Source organism: Boleophthalmus pectinirostris, unplaced genomic scaffold (assembly GCF_026225935.1).
Source record: "Boleophthalmus pectinirostris isolate CB_2022bp ecotype Guang Dong unplaced genomic scaffold, ASM2622593v1 HiC_scaffold_3, whole genome shotgun sequence".
NCBI lineage: Eukaryota > Metazoa > Chordata > Actinopteri > Gobiiformes > Gobiidae > Boleophthalmus > Boleophthalmus pectinirostris.
Genome location: NW_026571299.1, coordinates 43,632,966 through 43,648,103, shown reverse-complemented (window position 1 = coordinate 43,648,103; position 15,138 = coordinate 43,632,966). Strand labels below are relative to the sequence as shown.

The 15,138-nt window shown below is 41.8% G+C and overlaps 2 protein-coding genes across 2 annotated transcripts; one reads left to right on the top strand and one right to left on the bottom strand.

The window, feature by feature from the left end:
* Positions 1–673: 673 nt before the first annotated feature.
* On the top strand, positions 674–5,425 carry LOC129411035 (sterol carrier protein 2-like). The gene is made up of 5 exons (XM_055160592.1): positions 674–825; positions 1,750–1,840; positions 2,588–2,717; positions 2,878–2,957; positions 3,553–5,425. Exons 1-5 carry the CDS (start codon positions 806–808, stop codon positions 3,646–3,648), a joined length of 417 nt encoding a protein of 138 aa, XP_055016567.1. The 5' UTR covers positions 674–805; the 3' UTR covers positions 3,649–5,425.
* A 1,299-nt stretch (positions 5,426–6,724) lies between these two features.
* LOC129411034 (dynein axonemal heavy chain 10-like) lies at positions 6,725–14,902 on the bottom strand. The gene is made up of 5 exons (XM_055160588.1): positions 14,694–14,902; positions 12,788–12,957; positions 10,194–10,374; positions 8,159–8,304; positions 6,725–6,935 (listed from the first exon to the last, which is right to left on the bottom strand). The coding sequence occupies exons 2-5, from the start codon at positions 12,827–12,829 to the stop codon at positions 6,789–6,791; spliced, it is 516 nt and encodes a 171-aa protein (XP_055016563.1). The 5' UTR covers positions 12,830–12,957; positions 14,694–14,902; the 3' UTR covers positions 6,725–6,788.
* Between the last annotated feature and the right edge of the window lie 236 nt (positions 14,903–15,138).

The window sequence follows — 15,138 nt, the reverse complement described above, 5'->3', positions numbered from 1 at the left end:
GCTGTTTATCTCTCACATGTTTTATTCAACTAATCACTCACAAGATGAAACTCTTCTTCACAGTAGCAAAAGGAGAAATTCCAAAATAACCTAAATAAAATATTGTCCAGTTGACAATTGAATTTCTCCTTTTGCCGTGGATTGTACCTGGAAGACTGGGGGATTGTACACTCTTCTTCACAGTCATGTGGTAAATGTCCACCAATGATCACCATTGGCCCGGGCAGACTGACAGACGTGATGTTGCTAGAACTTCCATGCAGGGTAGTCCTGTTCAACTTACCCAAATATTGAAAAAACAAATATTAGGTCTTGTTTAGTCCTATCCTGGTCTAATCCCGGAATAGCCCCGTTTATGACTGGTACTAGGCTAACCTAGCTATTCTACGTTTCAATAGCACCAGATACGTAAATGTTATTACTGAAAAAGATTTTTGTGCATCTTTTGTGGAGGTGTATTGTACACTGGTTGTGCGCTGGCCCACAGGGACAGTTACCCTGATAGGGGAAAGTATAAACTTATTTAGTTGCCTTTATCTGTACCCCCAGGCCACTGGCGCTGGTTGCTTAGAAAAAGCGTTTGACAGCTGGGTCAGAGCGGACCGGACCTCTGGAGCGGACCGTGACGCGTGTGTCCGCTGTGCCTGAGCCGCCGTGTGCGAGCTTTGGTGCGTGGCCTCGCGTTTTCTGGTCTGACCACGTGATCAAAGAGGACCCCGGAAGTGTGTGCAGAGTGAACATCAGCAGCAGTAACCGCGGCTGTCATCGCTAGAACCGTCAGGTCATCGTCGCTCGTGTGTCCAGCATGCCCGCCCCTCAGTCCAGGTGAGCGCCAGCCTCTGTCCGTGCGCAGTGTGGTGTTGTGCTCCGCAGTCACAGAGATCGGAACACTTTAGGTCGGACAGGAGCTACCGCACCAAAGTTTACTCGTCTGGAGTGCACAAACAAACCCTGACTCTGCTGGACCTGTGAGACCAAAACATTTGAAGGACTTGTTTATCGGACTGACCCTTGGTGTGTGGTCAGGGGTCTTCACCAGCAAAAGCCGCTCGAACTTCGGTCTGGCTCTGGCCTGCTCACGATGGCCTGTAGATTAGAAAATCCTCGTGGGCGCATCAACTGCTCCTCGGCTGTGGGGCCCGGGTAACAGAGGCACTGGAAAGTGGGGGCACTGTGAGGAGCCGGGGAGTGGGTGGTGTACAACTTGATCGGTGCACTGGGTAGGCCCATCTCTCCTCTCTCTATTGTCTGAGAAATAGTCAAATACTGCCGCACGTTCTTAGATCATTGTCCCAGGTCCAGTGTGCCCCCTCCTCCCCTCACGCCTAACCCAGGTCTAAACGCATAATGTAGGTTTAAGACAAATATGAAATGCTAAAATGGGTAAAGTTGCCAGTAAACGTGTAGAAATGCCACTTAATTAAAACGTTCCAAAAAGAGTATTAATTATTAATTTACTATATAGTATATGCTATATTCAGTATTCAAATATAGCATTCACAATATGAGCACTTCCTCAAACAATACCTTTCCATCTCTAATCTAACTCCAAGAAAGAATTTGATAAGTGGTCCGGACAAAAGCCGGACTAAACCATGACACACATGTACTTTTACAGTCAGTGGGGCAATGTTTTTGGGTCATGGGATATTTGAGGGGCAGGTGAAGGGCAGGTGAAGGGCAGGTGGAGATTCTGGGGTTCTGCTGCTCTCACTGTCCCCCCTCTCTCTGTGTTTCTGCTCCGTACAGGGTCGCTGCCGTCAGCACCAGTGCCAATGCAGGTCTGGAGGGCTTCAAGGCTCATGCAGTGTTCCAGGAGATCCAGAAGAAACTGCAGGAGGTCAGAAGTCCTTCTCACATCCCTGCTCACTTCAACCCACCAAACACCTTATGGCCACAGGGGTATTGTGTAGGGTTAGCCTATATGCAGACAAAAAAGCAAATAGCTGAAGTACTACTAGTGCTGCTGCTACTCCTGTTACTATAGAACATATATAGAGTAATGGACCTGAGCCAGCAGCCTTTGCCTGTACACAAACACTGGGATAGAGTTTAAAGTCCACTCAAACAAACTGTGTATAACCATCATGTTATTTTAATTCTATTGTCTCCATACAAACATTTCAAACTCTATTTCAATCCTAAGGAATAGACTCAATGATAATATAGTCTTTCTTTAGACAATATAATGTGATTTTCAACATTAAAGCGTGGTTCTTTCTTTTCTGTTCCCATGTGGTCTTCTGTGTGTAATCCCTCAGTGGTCCAGATAGGTTCCATAGTGTTCATGAGCATGAACTGGTCTATGTCTGATACATGTTCTGATACAGCTCAAGATCATTCTACAGCTATTCAGGAAAGGTTTATTTCTGTCATCCAATGGGTTTTTTTAGTATCTGCTCAAATCAGTACCAGTTTCAATACTAGTTTTAGTATCGATTTGTATCAGATTTTTTTTTTTTACTTTAACAAACCTACCTGTCATGTGGACTTTAAACCTTTCTCTCTTGCATCACATAACCCATCATACATTTGTCATACACACAAACGTTAAACTTTGCACACTGCTGTTACTGTGTTCTGTCAGGAGGGGGAGCAGTTTGTCAAGAAGATCGGAGGAGTGTTTGCCTTCAAAGTGAAGGACGGGCCAGATGGTCAGGAGGCCACCTGGTACGTGGATGTGAAGAACGGCAAGGGCAATGTGCACAACAACACAGGTGAAATGCACTGACCACTGCTGAGTGTTATGCAGTTGTAATCCACACTAGGGATGTCAAGATTATGCAGTTAATCGATAATCAATTCCTGAGGTCATGATATTAATGTAAGAATTAGAATAAGAATAATTTTGTAAATAAATTAAGTGTGTGTCTGCAGCAGAGAAAGCTGACTGCACCATTGCCATGTCCGACGCTGACCTGCTGGCCCTGCTCACCGGTCAGATGAACCCTCAGACGGTCAGTCATCAGACTTGTATTTTCAGCACATTCTGTTAATGGATTTCATAGTTTAAGATGGAAGAAAAAGACCTGCATTACTCTACTTCAGGAGGAGAGGAGAAACGGAGGGAGAGAATTAGAGACCGAGAGGGGAGAGAGGGAGAGGACAGGAGGAGGAGGAGGAGGAGGAGAGACAGAGAGGAGGAGAGGAACACTTGCAAAGACCCATATTTTCAGAGCACTGAGGCTCTGTGTTGTGCCGCTTTATAGTTTTATAGTTTCACACTCAAACCACAACACAGTCACAGTGAGAAAGCCCAGACACAGGACAGGCAATGAAAATAAATGCACCGTGTGGCCATGCCAAACGTGAGGATTTCCAAAGTAAAATTCAAAGCACCAATTAAGAGTCTTTGTGAACCTGTGCTCCTTCAAACAATACAGAAGTGCTCCAGCAGTACACTGTGGCAAATGTACAAATTCAACAACAGCTGCACGCTTTCTATGTATACTGATGGGGATACGCGCCCTGCACTCTTGTAGAGCGTCACTTGAGTAGGACAAAATACAATGCCGTGTGTCCTAGACCTCAGTTTGTGTCTCTGTTCCTTAGGCGTTCTTCCAGGGCAAACTCAAGATCACAGGAAACATGGGATTGGCCATGAAGCTCCAGACTCTCCAGCTGCAGCCGGGACGAGCCAAGCTGTGACTGATGCACTCCCCTTAGCCCACACTGACTCCATCCGGCCCACCCAGCGCAACTCTGTAGCCTGGGACAGTGCACAGAAATGGAGTGTGTAAAATTGAGTCTCAGTAACATGTCTGTGTAAAATTCTAATCTAAAGGAGATCAGGATGGGAGCTTTATTGCTGCCCTGTGCACTCAGCTGGACATATGACAAGGCCATCATTTGGATTTCAGGTTATTTTAAATTTTAATTTTATGAAAAAGGTGCACTACGTAACTTTTCTGGGAGAGGATCGAACACATGCTTGTCTCCATGGAGATGCTTTTGCTCTGCCTGCAATGTTCCACAGTGTAGCTTAAACATTTCTATCCCCATGGAGACAAGCAGGTGATGTCAACACAGGAAATTATTGGTGAGATCTGTGGAGAGGTGATCCCCAGCAAGAATGCATGCACTTTCAAGTATTTCCTTAGCAATAAAAACAGCTGTTATTGAATAAACACAAGATAGATAAGTTTGATGCCATCCGCTCCAGGCTAAGCAATAAATGGTGAATAACAATGTGGTGATTAATATATGGATACAGCAGCACATGATGACTATATTTTGTGACAGTCATGTTACAATGTAGTTTGACACATTGTTTGATGATGGGTGTATTTTAGATTATGTTTCTGCAGGTAATGGTTTAACAAAGAAAAAGCCTACTGTTGTTAAAAGTTCTTTTTTTTTATTTTTTTTTGAAACTAGTGATATATCATTATCATGCAGTATCATCCTCTGTGTTGATTGTTGCATGTATTGTGATCCATGTATCAAATGGTGAGGGACCATGTGATTCTGAGCCTTACAGTGGCAGAGTCTCCACCAGAAAAGTTAAGTCCCGTTTCCACCAGCCTCAGTGTCTGGTCATTGACTGGCCATGGATACAGCACAAGAGTAATGTAAATGTTTTTTTCCCATAGACTTTTTGAAAAATTCAGATATTAAGAGGTCAAAGGCACTGTGGAGACTAACCAGCTATTTGCTAACATGATGCGGTTGTTTTAAGTCCAAAAGGCACATTTACTTCTTTTTTTCCCCAGAAAGTCTGTGGGAAAAATGAATGAGAACTTTATTTGCAGAATCAGGGTAGGCGGTTATTGTTTAGCTCCATGGAAACACAACTAGGCCACACAGGGCTGATGAAAACGGGCCATTGCATAGTGCACCTGAAACACTTAGTAGAGGAAATATGAACTGTCAAGATCATGTGCCAGGACTTGGCTATAAAAGTCTACACTACAGACTAAATGAGCCACACTGGACAAATAACCACTGGACATCTTCTGCTTGCATCAATTTGATCTGAAATCTCCTTCTGAAACCTTTTGTGTCCAGTGCTCATGAGATTTGACTTGAATTGCCGTGTGTGTGTGTGTGTGTGTGTGTGCTCTGAGTTCAGGTGTGAAGGCAGTCTTTCCGTCTTCTGTCCACTTTGATACTTGCTTCCAAAAGTAATGTGGGGCCAAACCCTGTATATACAATGTTCAAATGAGAGGAGCCACACTGCTACACTATGCGACTGACTGAATACTTTGCAAAGCTGTCTCATGTCCACACACTGTTTTTTAACGTGCTAGTTCCACCTCTCTGTATGACTAATGTGATGTGTTTCCTTGTGAGTGCGGATAGATTTGCAGGTCGTTTCTCCTACAGAAGTGCCTCTGTTGGTTTTGTAACTGCTGCAGCTCATGTTGTAAATTCTGCCATCATTTCACAAGTAATTTCTACTAAATAAAATGTTTTCTGATCAGTATCCAGTTTCACCAGCTTTGGGTATTAATGGTTCTAAGGGCCCATGACGCGAGGTTGGTGCATATATTATGCTGTTTTCTGCTATGTTCCCTCAGCAAAAACAGACATGGAGTTCTTGTTTTGTTTCATTTACACATGTTTAACACAGAAATTCTGCATATTCAGGCTGTCCTCTTCTCTCAAACAAACAATACAGGAAGTGCTCCACTGTGTTTTTAAACTCCATACACCTTTACTAGAATCATTTGGTTAAATTCAGCTCTCGAATTGCCAAACTAATGAACATTTTGAGCTTTGGAGATGTAAACAGACTAATAAACCAGGATTACTAAAATGTGTGAATGAAACAATACCACTCCAGGTATTTTTTTTTTTGAGGAGGTAACAGAGGTGGGACCAAGTCATTGTTTTCCAAGTCTGAAGTAAGTCTCAAGTCTTTAACTTCAAGTCCATGTCAAGTCCCAAGTCAAATACAGGCAAGTCCAAGTCGAGCCTCGAGTCACTGGCCCATAAGTCCAAGTCAAGTCCAAGTTGTCTGCTTTGAGCTTCAAGGTTTTAAACCAAAGTACCAAATATAGCTTAGATTTTTGCAGTTTATATGAATTTTAAACTAAATTGTACTTAAAATATTCCTGGCATATTTATATACAAGTTGTAGAAATGCATTTTTTCCTTTTTAAATGTTTTGACAAAATCTTAGTGTGAATCATTATGAGAAAGAATTAAGATTTAAAAGTGCTAAATAACAGCTATTTTGTCTGTACTGAAATGGAAGGAAGTACTGAGGTTCTATGTAGTACCCTCTGTTTTACTGTACTGTATTGTACTGTATTACTGTAGTACATTTGAGGATACCAGATCACAGTACTTCAGTTACAATCAAAGTAACAGAAGTGGGAGGGAAATGTTCCAGTTTGTTCTTGTAAAATTCAGCACCGCATTTATCAGCTGTAAAGAGAAAAGTATTTTCTAAAAACATATATTTTTAGGAGCCGCATCAAATCTTCTCAAGTCACAGGCCTCATGTCTGAGTCAAGTCCCAAGTCCTAAAAATAGTACCTCAAGTCTGACTTGAGTCCAAGTCATGACTTTCAAGTCCCCAGCTCTGGGAGGTACCAATGTTCCAACATGACTAAAAGTTCACAAGAATCCATTTTGTGTAATACAGGACTTAATCACAGTGGGAAGTGTTACCAATACTGGAGCTCAGATTGCAATTTCCAAGCTCTATAGCATTGAATTTCCACTCATGCCTTACGGTATTGCCAGGTGTACCTGGAAAAAATCCAATGTGAGGTAATAGATTCAAACATGGATTTAATAATGTGAATATTATTATTATATTATATTATTTTGCCATTGGTTCAGTCTGTGTTGAGGTAGAGGCAGACACCCTGCAGCACCCAGTGGGAGAGGTGGTCGGCCGTGTTCAGGTCGGCCTCGAACACCAGGCCCTCTCCCATGGCGTTCCTGCGCAGAGACGTGGTGTACACGGGGGTCCTCAGGCTCTCCTGTAGCACAACAATCAAACAATCACACACATCAGTTTACAATTTACAAGGACTAGGAGCTGAGACTGTGCAGGCACCTGTGACATTCTAGTTACTATGTATACGAGTTAGCTTAATTTTAATAGACTTTTAAAAACAAAACAGTTTTTTAAAGAATAACTGTAAATGCATAGTACATATTTTTGTAATATTTATTTTTATCCCCATTACCCATTTCTGTAAAGTAAAGAAAGAAGGAGAAAGAAGTGGGACCAAGTCATTGTTTTGTCTTAAGTCTTAAGTAAGTCTCAAGTCTTTGACCTCAAGTCCATCATCTGCTTTAAGCTTCAAGTCATTTCAGATCTTTAAACCAAAGAACCAAATATAGTTTAGATTTTTGACTTTTATATGAATTTTAAACTAAATTGTTCTTAAAAACTCATTGTGCATTTATATGAGTATTTATATAAGAGTTGTAGAAATGCAAATTTTTCCTTTTTAAAAGTCTTGACAAAATCTGCATCATTATGGTCAGAACAGAAAGAATTCAGATTTAAAAATGCTTAATAATAGTTATTTTATTGTGTAGTCTGCACTGAAAAGGAAGGTAGTTGTAGTTCTTTCTGTTTTACTGTGTTGTACTTTATATTAGTCTATTGTACTGTACTGTATATACTAGTGTTGTATTGTATATTACTGTAGTACATTTGAGGATACCATATCACCGTACTTCAGTTACATCCAAAGTAACAAACAGAAGTCGGAGAAAAATGTCTCAGTTTGTTCCTGTAAAATTCAGCACCACATTTATCAAGTGAAAAGAGAAAAGTATTTTCTAAAAACATGTATTTTTTTTTAGGAGAAGCACTGGGTCTTCTCAAGTCACAGGGCTCAAGTCCGAGTCAAGTCCCAAGTCAATGACCTTCAAGTCTATGTCGAGTCCCAAGACTTAGTCCAATTTATCAAGTCAAGTCTCAAGTCCTAAAAATAGTGACTCCAGTTTGACTCAAGTCACAGTCACAAGTCCCCATCTGTGAAAGTAAACATTCCCAAATCAAATGCTGCTTTTACTGTCAACAATAATATAATGCTTATTTATTCTTAGTTACCATAACATTTGCCATTGCATTGGTAATGTTATGTTATGTGGTGTTTTGGTTGTCAAGACGATTATCCAATCAGAGAGAAGAGCGAGCCTCCTGTGAGAAATAAGCCTAAAATGCCTCTCTGATCTGCATCATCACCTGCAGTCTGAGGCGGCGAGCCTCGATGGGAATAATGTGGAGAATGGGCAGCTCTACTACCAGGACTTCCGGTTTGCTCCGAACTAAACAGCCCTGCTCCATGTCCCAGTCTGCTCCCTCCAGGTACAGGCCAGACAGGAAGCAGCCTGTGCACACACACATACACAGTCTTGGTTTACCCTGGGGCAGTATACATAAGAAAATATTTATCTTCTTTACGAGAATTAGAACGATTAAGTTACAATGAAACAGACAACATCCAAGTTTTCTCTGAGCCACGGATTCATCACCTCCAGATTAGATTGTAATAATAATAATAATAATACATAACACTTGTATAGCGCTTTTCAAGATAAAGACGCTTTACATGGGAAGACAAACAACAACAAACAAGAGAAAAAGACAGTTAATGAAAGCTTTTTTTTTAAAGAGATGGGGGTCAGGGAATTTACCCTGACCTCAATCATTAAAGAACACGCCAGAGACACAGTGGTTCTTTTTACTTGCGCAAGGAGTAGGAGAGCGCTGCCTGTCTCATCCTAACTGAAGCCCTTTTATTGTAGAGCACACAATTATCATACAATAGGTTACATTGAATACAGTACCTATTGTTCACATGTTATCTCATGACTGACAAGCTTCCACTGACACAGCCCCCCATTATACACAGATTTCACATTCCAGGTGGTAGAAAGCCTCTAGCAATTCCCCAGAGTCCTGTGTTAACCTCATGATGTTTACCATTACTAGTTGTTTGTCCAGGTACATTTTCTTAATGAGTCAGCTGGTGCATCAGCAAGATCAGCTGATGTTTTCATGTTTACATACAGTTTGAACAAAACACAAAGCAATGTTGATAATCTTATATTGTATCATGATTAATACTTTAAATGATTCATACTTTAAATGAGTAATACTTCTAACACAAAATTCTCTAACAATGGGTTTTCAGGGCTTTTTTAAACATGGGGAGTGTGGATGAGTCTCTGATGTGTTTGGGCAGGGAGTTCCAGAGGGTGAGGGCAGCAACAGAGAAGGCCCTGTCACCCCAGGTCTTATGTTTAGTCCTGGCAGGGGGAGACAGGAGGTTGACATCAGCTGATCGGAGGACACGGGCGGGGGTGTGGTGGTGGAGGAGCTAGGAGAGGTAGGTGGGGGCCAGGTTGTGGAGGGACTTGTACACAATGGTGAGGAGTTTGAACTGAATGCGCTGGGGGATGGGGAGCCAGTGGAGATCTCTGAGGACAGGGGTGATGTGTTCACGGGAGGAGGTGCGGGTGAGGAGGCGAGCAGCAGAGTTCTGTATGTAGAGCAGCTATTGCAGTAGTCGAGGCGGGAGGTGACAAAAGCGTGGATGAGGGTTTCAGCAGACAGAGGGGAGAGGGATGGGCGGAGACGAGCAGTGTTCCGGAGGTGAGAGAAGGCGGTTTTAGTGATGTGTTTGATGTGGTGTTCAAAGGAAAGATTTCCAGCAATAGCAATAGCATTCTGCAGTACATCCAAAACCCCACTGCCCACCTCCTGTCAGAACCTCCACTGGCTCCTGTCAGAACCTACACTGGCTCCTCATCCCTCTGTGCATCCACTTCCTCTTCATCACTTTCTAAGCCCTCCACACCTGCTGCACCCCCCACACTCCATCCCGCTCCCTCTGCTCCTCTTAATCCAACCTGCTGTCCTTCCCCTGTGGTACCAAGCTCCGAACCTGTGGAGACACAGACTCCCCCCCCCCGGAACTCACCACCTCAACAACTCTCAAGACCCATCCATTTAGAAGAGCTTTTAATGTTTAACTTTTGTCAAAATGATTCACAGTTTTTTTCTTTACTGCATTATTTGTTTATTGCTCTCTGACCATTTTAATATGTATTCTGTAACGCATCTTTGAGTGTCCTGAAAAGCACTATAAATTAAATGTATTATTATTTATTTATTTATTATTATTCTCTACTCTCTCTCTACTTATACTTGAAATGACTGGAGATCTCCACCAGTGGCTTCTCATCCATCTGGTGTGTCTGTGGTGTGTTCTTACCCTGGGAGGGGCGGTCGGGCACTTCATCCTCACTGCGGTACTGGGTGACCTGGGTGTAGAGAGTGGACCGGTCTAGGGGCCAGCCGTTCCTCCTACAGGCTGTCTGCACCAGAGCGGTCAGGTAGGACTCTGGGATGTGCAGTCCAGACAGCCACATGACCTTAGGCTCACCCTCCTCCACCTGCAGGACAGAGAGTGACCAGTCAGCCTATAGTCGCAGTATATAATATAGTACATTTGTGTATGTATCAGAGGTGGGACCAAGTCGTTATTTTGCAAGTCTCAAGTAAGCCTCTCAAGTTTTTTACCTCAAGTATGAGTCAAGTCCCGAAGCCAAATACAGGCAAGCCCAAGCCAATCTCAAGTCACTGGCCCATACATCCAAGTCAAGTCCAAGTTGTTTGCTTTGAGCTTCAAGTCATTTCAAGTCTTTAAACCAAAGTACCAAATATAGCTTTGATTGTTGCAATTTATATGAATTTCAAACCAAATTGTACTTAAAAAGGCATACAATATTTATATATGAGTACTTACAGATGCGTTCAAAATTGTTGGTATCCGTCTGGTAATCAAAGAAAAATCAACAATGGTCACTGAAATAACTTGAAACTGATAAAAGCAATAGTAAATACAGTTTTACTGAAAATGTTCCTATGTAAATTAGACATTGTTTTTCACCTGTGGTTCAACAGAATCATTAGAAAAACAAAATGATGAAACTGGCCTGGACAAAAATAATGGTTCCCCTAACTTAATATTTTGTTACACAACCTTTTGAGGCAAACTCTGCAAACAAATGATTTCTGTAAATGTCAGTGAGACTGAGACTGCTTTGGTCAACTGGTATTTTGACCCACTCCACGTGAGCAAACTGCTCTAGTTGTCTCAGGTTTGATGGGTTCCTTCTCCAGACAGCATGTTTCAGCTCATTTCACAGATATTCAATAGGATTAAGATCTGGGCTCACAGAAGAACACTCCAGAACAGTCCAATGTTTTGTTCTTAGCCATTCTTGTCTGTTTTTTGCTGCGTTTTTGGTCATAGTTTTGAGATTCTGTTGTATTTTGCACAGATTCAAGACACCCTGTGCCAGATGCAGCAAAGTAGCCCCAGAACAAAACCAAGCCTCCTCCGTGCTTCAGAGTAAGGACAGTGTTCTTTTCTTGTTGTGCTTCATTTTTGTGTCTGTGAACATAGAGCTGATGTGTCTTGCCAAAGAGCTCCAGTTTTGTCTCATCTGTCCAAAGGACATTCTCCCAGAAGCTTTGTGGCTTTGTCATCATATGCACTGTTAGGCAAATTCTGTCTCTCTTTTTTTATGATTTGTTTTCAACAGTGGTGTCCTCACATCAAGTCCACTTTGGCTTAAACACTGATGGATGGTGTGATCTGACACTGATGTACTTTGCCCTTCAAGTTCATATTTAATTAGTTTGGAGGTTGTTCTGGGCTCTTTGGTTCCATTCGTATTGATCCATCTCTTCAATTTGTCACACATTTTTCCTCTTGCAGCCATGCGTCCAGGGAGGTTGGCTTCAGTCCTGTGGACCTTAAACTTCTGAAGAAAAAAACATGTGTAATTGTAATCACAGTAACATCAAGCTGCTTGGAGATGGTTAAGGTTAGGGTTAGGGTTAGGGTCTTTATCTTTAACCTGCTTGTCTATCATTTTCTTTCTAGTCTCCTGACACAGTTCTCTTCTTCTCTTTCTCTGGTCCATGTTCAGTGTTGTGTCCATCATGTCTCTAAACAGCACAATGACACATGTCCCACTTTAAACAGACAGACTGACTGAGGACAAGTTTGAAAACACCTGTGATGCAGATTAGAGACACACCTAATTTAACATGTCCATATTGTCCAACTATTTACAATTTTTTCTAGGGAGATTTATCATTTTTGTCCAGGCCAGTTTCATCAGTTTGCTTTTAAAAATTATTCTACAACAACAACAACAATTCAAAAATAGTGTCTGATTTTCATTAGTTATTTTTCATTAAATTTAAATTTTTTTATTATTGATTTTCTCAGTTTCAAGTTAGTTCAGTGACCATTGTTGATTTTTCTTTCATTACCAGAGGGTACCAACAATTTTGAACATGTGTGTATAAGAGTTGTAGAAATACATTTTTTTTTTCCTTTTTAAATGTCTTGAGAAGATCTTAATGTGAATCATTACAGACAGAATAGAAAGATAAGAATTAAAAGTGCTAAATAAGTTCCCTCTGATTTACTGTATTGTACCGTATTGTTCTGTATTACTGTATTATCTGTATTTCTGTATTATCTGTAGTACATTTGAGGATACCATATCACAGTACTTCAGTTACATCCAAAGTAACAAATAGAGAAGTGGGAGGGACATGTTCCAGTTTGTTCCTGTAAAATGAAGCAGCGCATGTATCAACTGTAAAGAGAAAAAGTATTTTCTAAAAACTGAAAAAGTATCTAAGTAAGCCCAAGTAAGTTTATATCTTAAAGTATGTATTCTGTAATGCTGGAAATGTTCTGTATGCTGCTGATCTGTTGCTAATACTCATTTAGATGCCTTAAAGAGAGCACACAATAAGAACAAATGCTGTACAGTGTCTAACCCAGTGGTGGTACTGCTCATGTCTCCTCCTAAAGTGGCCCATCCAGTTGCCCAGTGACTTGAGAGTGTCTGGAGCCAGTCTCTTCCAAACAGCAGGGATGTGCCCATTAAACAGAGCACGTGGGCGATCTCGTCCAGCTCACTGCTCATGCCCACTTCTCCTGCCAAGGCCTGTACACAGCACACACACACCATTTAGAGAACACGCTGTACTGTACATACTGCACGACATTCAATCTTTAACTATACTATATTCTTTAACATTCTTAAGACACTCGCTGGTGTAAGGTATACTACCAGTCAAAAGTTTTAGAACACCACACTTTTTTACTGTTTACTGTTTACTGTTGACCAAAAGATATTCTAAACTTTTGATTGATGTGTGTGTCCAGCTTTGGCAGATAGAACAGCTAAACACACTCGCGGCTCGTTCTTTTTACAATAGAAATCAAATATTGTTCAGAAAGTTCTTCCCAAGTCTGTTGCAGAAGTTTCCATAAATGTGTGGCACTTGTAGGTTGCTTCACTCTTCTGTCCAGTTCATCCCAAACCAGCTCCATGGGGTTTAAGTCTGGACACTGTGCTGCTGCTGGACACTCCAGGTTTTCAAGCTTTACCATTTTGATCTTTCCTGAGGTCGTTTTGGCAGAACTTGGACTTGTGTTTTGTGTCTTTTATCTTTTTTAACCTCTGTCTGTTCAGTTCGTACCTTTGTACCATTTCAGGCTCTTCACTGGACTTGCACGACTTGAATTGCAATAAATAATTGAAAAAACGTTTGACTGGCAGTGTACTTCTCAGTCAGAGCAGAGTGATAAAAGGAAGACTGCTATTTCGTGCCAACAGCCTCTCTGTCCACTGCTAATCATACACACACACTCATTTGATTATGTATGGATACTAAAAAGTTGGATTGATAGGACAGAAATGAATCTTTCCTAAATGTCTTTAGAATGATCTTGAGCTGCATCAGAACAAGTAGAAGAGTACATAGACTAGTATACAGTGGTGAAGTGGGGGTACACAATTCGTGACGTCATCGATGTGACCCCCCGCCCACCCATGCTGGCACCACCTAGTGCCTCCGCTCAATTTCCTTTCTCTCCAGCAACTAGGTCAGGAATCAACATACAAAAGACAGTTCACAAAAACCCTGAAAGTGCAAGTTCAGGCAGCAGCCAATCAGGTAAGAGCCAGACATTCTGTGTTGTCAGCATTTTCTGAGATCGAGGATTTAATGCTGGAATAAAGAGAATGTTTGGTGAATTTCATCAAGGGGAAAGACGTTATTTCCCTTCTTCCTACGGGATTTGGGAAAAGCTTAATACTGTATACCAGTTAGTCCCGTTAGCGGCGCATTACATACATCACGACTAAATAGCAGCGATTGGTTAATGATAAAAAGTACCCACCTACCATTGAGCGAACAAATTCTAACACTGCGAGGTCAGAAGGTTTCTACGAAGTGAAACAAAGTGAAAGCGGATGATGATTCAGTCCTGGTTCAGTCCTGGTCTAGTGTCTCAGGTCACTATAGGACAGTACTTCAGATTTCATGAGCCTATGCAGGTTATTTTCACCATTGCCAATTAGCTCCAGTTTGACATTTAAGTTGTAGCTATTTTATATTTGTTATTTTTTCTTTAGCTCACTTTGGGAGAAGTGGGTGGATGGACTGTGTACCCCCACATACCACACCCACTACACTCCTGCTAGTATACGTCCATGGACCACTATGGAACCTACCTGGACCACTGAAGGATTACACACATATAAGACCACATGGGAATAGAAAAAAGTACTACCATTAAATGTTGAAAATCGCATTCTATTGTCTAAAGAAAACCTATTAATGCCCTTAATGCCCCCCTGAGTAACCCCTGAGTGCCCCTGACCTCCCCCCTCACCCTCTGCAGCTCAGCCAGGGAGCGCTGCATGCGGACCACCAGCCTGTTGAAGCGCTCCAGCTCCTGTAGCAGCACCACTGTGGTGGGAGAGACCTTAGCGCCCAGTTTCTTGGGGATCATATCCAGGTCAAAGAGCATGGGCAGTTTCCTCTGGATGTCCTGAACCACCTGGCTGATGTGCTCATCTTTACTGATGCTGCCGCTGGACTCACCTGCACAAAAAGCACACTTGAGCTCTGCTGCACGCTCACACTACACTGAGGCAGTTATTGACAAAGCGCCACTGCCGAATCCTACACATGTCACTGATTAAGACATTGAAACCAAAGGAGGAAGTACAGAACTGTGGGTGTATTTTTCTTTAGGTTTTACCACTTAGTACATTTTATATGCAGAATACATCAAATATATGATGCAAGAAATATGAAATCATGTAGCAAAAAAG

Excerpts from the sequence above, each read along its gene's own strand:
- LOC129411035 (XM_055160592.1), top strand. The coding sequence starts at position 806 with ATGCCCGCCCCTCAGTCCAG. Across the intron at positions 2,718-2,877 it reads CAATGTGCACAACAACACAG|CAGAGAAAGCTGACTGCACC; the intron begins GTGAAATGCACT and ends GTGTGTCTGCAG. Across the intron at positions 2,958-3,552 it reads GTCAGATGAACCCTCAGACG|GCGTTCTTCCAGGGCAAACT; the intron begins GTCAGTCATCAG and ends TCTGTTCCTTAG.
- LOC129411034 (XM_055160588.1), bottom strand. The coding sequence starts at position 12,829 with ATGGGCCACTTTAGGAGGAGACATGAGCAGTACCACCACTGG. Across the intron at positions 10,375-12,787 it reads ATGAGCAGTACCACCACTGG|GTGGAGGAGGGTGAGCCTAA; the intron begins GTTAGACACTGT and ends TCTGTCCTGCAG. Across the intron at positions 6,936-8,158 it reads CTCGCCGCCTCAGACTGCAG|GAGAGCCTGAGGACCCCCGT; the intron begins GTGATGATGCAG and ends GTTGTGCTACAG.